Source organism: Pelecanus crispus, chromosome 27 (assembly GCF_030463565.1).
Source record: "Pelecanus crispus isolate bPelCri1 chromosome 27, bPelCri1.pri, whole genome shotgun sequence".
Classification (NCBI taxonomy): Eukaryota; Metazoa; Chordata; class Aves; order Pelecaniformes; family Pelecanidae; genus Pelecanus; species Pelecanus crispus.
Window position 1 is genome coordinate 2,101,912 of NC_134669.1, and position 3,249 is coordinate 2,105,160.

Consider the following 3,249-nt stretch of genomic DNA (forward strand, 5'->3'; position numbering starts at 1 on the left):
GGGATCCAGCAGATCAGGAGTGGAAATGAGGATTTTAGCCCAAGAAGAGGAAAAAGGAACGTCTGCCATGCTGCTGGTGGTGCCGGAGCAGCAGCACAAGAGCTATAATGGGGCAGCTCTATAATGCCAGGAAGGCAGCGCGGATTGCCAAGGCAGCAAGCGACCGCATCCCGGTGGCTGTGGGCACGTGCAGAGGTTCTCCGTGGATGTTTATCCCACGCTGAGCCTACACTTCTCACTTTTTCCTCCGTTATTAACTTCTGGAGTCAAGTATTTTCACCCTTCTTGACTTTGACCCTGCGTGTCACCACAGGACCAGCCATACCTCCAGTGGGTTAGAAGCATCTGGGACTAAAAATCCCCAACTCTTCCTTAATTTAGGGGGGAAAAACGGGGAATAATCTCATAGCAAACTAGTCTGAGAGCAGATAGTTAAATTGCCAGGGAGCTCCGGGAATGTGGGATCAGTCTAAAAGGGAGAGACACAAAACTTCAACCCTGGGGATGTTTGTCCCTCCCTCTGGCTCAGCAGGAGGGTGCCAGGGATTCGGGCTGGTGGGAGGCAGCAAGAATCCTGCCTGCTGCCTGCCCGCGTCGTGGCTTGGGATGCACAGGCAGGGCCCGGAGCAGAGGTTACTGCCCAGCAATAAGTCACACCTGAGTCTTACTCGGCACAAGGCCACAAACACGGTGATGCCGTAACGCAACCGAGACGAGCGAGCGATCCCGAGCTCCAGGGGGAAGAGGGGATGTGAAAAATCCTGGGAAAACTGTCAGCTTCCCTGAGTCCCCCCGCAGCCAGCCCGGGAGAAAGAGGCAAAACTGAAAGTAAAGGAGATTCTGCCTTAACGCTGTCCTAAAGACATCAGGCTTATAAAAACGCTACATTTTGGACCCGCAAATATGTTAACGAAGAGCAATCCCAGCCCACCATGTTGTGGCTCTCTGAGAAAGGGAAAAGGGACAACGAGGGGGACAGGACCCATCAAGCCCAGCACTGACACGGAGGGAAGGCAGCTCGGGGGGCCTCATCCCAGTATTATCCAAAATTAACCCCCGCATCCAAGCCCTCCCACGGCACGTGAACTCCCCACCGGGTCTCGTGGGCAGATATCCTCGCTGTAATTTTAAATTCGGGGCAGCAAAGCCCAGCTATCGCCCGTGGCTGGGACGGTCGAGGGCCCCGCAACCGCAGCCTGGCCCTGCACGGGATGCTTCCTAAAATCAGCGAAGGACTGGGATGAACTGAGGCTCCGAAGGGGCTTATCCAGGAGGTCGGGACAGACTCGGGATGGATGCTTGCAGTGTCCCTGTCCCTTCCGGGCTCTGTGCCTTGCGCCTTGCTAAATGTCGGTGCTGTCTGCCGTTAAGGACAGCCTCAGCCCGCAGAGCCGCAGCTGCTTTGGGGTTGCAAAATGGCATTTTGCAGCGTGCCAACATCTTGCCGTGGCTTTTGCTGCCTCAAAACTGGCAAGCCGCAAAGCCAGGCTGAGCGAGGAGGGGGGTGCTCCCTCTCCCCTGGTCACCCCGACAATCCGGTGGGGAAGGAATCTCCTTCCCGAGCGGGGAATAAACACCGCAGAGGAGCAGGGAATGCCGCTGACGGCAGATGGGATCATACGGTTGGGAGGAAAATGGGCAACGCAAGCAGGGCCGGCTGGTCCCGCTGCAACTTGCGGACACGCCGAGCCCCCCGGAGCGGCCTGGGGAGGATGAGGATGGAGCAGGCAGGCACGGATGCTGCCTGAGCAGCCCAGGCTGGGGGGGCTGAGGGTCTCCCCGGTCCCCACTCCCCGGTGCGTGGCACCCGCTCCCGGTCTCTCCGGCACTCACCGAAGCCCAGGACCGGCGTTGCCTGCTGCAGGCAGGACGGAGCCTCTTCCGTCTTCATGCCGGCGGCCAGCGCGGGGGCTGCGGGCGGAGAGGAGCGTTAAGGACCGGGACCGGTCGCCCCCCGGATGACTTGGGGCTGCCCGGTGCCCCCCGGTCGTTTTCCACCTCCCGGAGCTCCGGTGAACGAACGGTAACGAAATCACGGCGGCGGCGGCGGCCACCGGCCCCGCTCCCCCCGCTCCCGTTGGAGTTAAACCCGATCTCACCCCGGGCATCCCCGGAGCCCGTCCCGGGGGCTGCGGCCGCGGTGCTTCCCCCCCGCCCCGCTCCCCGTCCCGTCGGGACCCGGCGCCCGACGGGGCCCTGCGCTGCCGGTGCCGCTGCCGGTGCCGCTGCCGGTGTCTCCGCTCACGGACGGGGCGCACACCCGTGTCACCCCCCCCCACCCCCCGGGGGTTTCCCCATACGGGGCATCCCGGGTTTTACCGGCACCGCATCCCCGCCCGCCCCGTCCGCACGCGGGCACTTACCGGGACACGGGGACCGGCAGCGGTACCGGCAGCGGTACCGGCAGGGAGGGGAAGGCGGAGGAGCGGAGCGGGGCGCGCCCGGACGCGGGGCAGAGCGCGCAGCCCCCGCCCGTGTCCGCGCCCGCGCCCGTGAGCGCCGCCGCCCCCCGCCTCCCCCGGGAGCGCGCCTGAGCCGGGAGCGCGTCGGGGGCCCCATCCGGGCGGGGACCCCCCACCCCCGTCCCGGCACCCCCTCCCCCCCCCACCCCGTTCCCCCCGAGGGTTGATGCCGCTGCGCCCAAGAGGCGATACCGACGGCGCCCCCGGTAACGGCTGTCGTGACAGAGGGAGCGCTCCTCGCGACAGGGGCTGTCGCAGGCACGGGGGAGGCTCCGCGGGTCCGGACCGTCGCGGGTGGGGGGGGTGGGGGGAGGCTCCGCGCCGCCGGTGTCGTTAATCCGCCGCCGCTTCGCCGCTCACCGCGGGGCTGCCGGGCTCTGTCACGACAGCCGTGTCGCCGACAGGGCAGGGGAAGGCGCGTCCTCCCGCCGTCGGGGCCGCCGTGGCCCCGCTCGGCCCCCGGGGACGGGCCGGGGCTCCGCCGGGTCGGTGGCCGGGACCCTCCCCCGGCTCCTCCACCGGATCCGCCGCGGGCATCGTCCGGGGAACCGGGGGGCAGCGGCCCGGGGGCTGCCGGGGCTGAGAACCGGCACCGAGCGGCGGGGCCGGGGCTCCGGGGCGGCCCCGGGCACCGGGCACCGGGCAGGACCTCGGGGCTGCAGCCGGGGGCGGTGGGTGCTGCCCCCCGGCTCCGGGCCCCGGGCTGCCCTCGGGGGGGGGGGGGGGGGCACGGCCGGGTACCCCCGGGACCGGGCGGCTGAGAGCGGCTCCCACCCGCTCCCTGCAG

At 67.5% G+C, this 3,249-nt stretch overlaps 1 protein-coding gene across 1 annotated transcript in view; it reads right to left on the minus strand.

The window, feature by feature from the left end:
- Positions 1-2,559, minus strand: part of LOC104039122 (LIM homeobox transcription factor 1-alpha-like) — a 22,730-nt gene extending 20,171 nt beyond the window's left edge. Inside the window, exons 1-2 of the mRNA XM_075725137.1 lie at positions 2,364-2,559; positions 1,834-1,911 (exon numbers count right to left, since the gene is read on the minus strand). Coding sequence (XP_075581252.1) covers positions 1,834-1,911; positions 2,364-2,559 — 274 coding nt within the window. The remainder of the gene's footprint in view (positions 1-1,833; positions 1,912-2,363) is intronic.
- Positions 2,560-3,249: the final 690 nt, after the last annotated feature.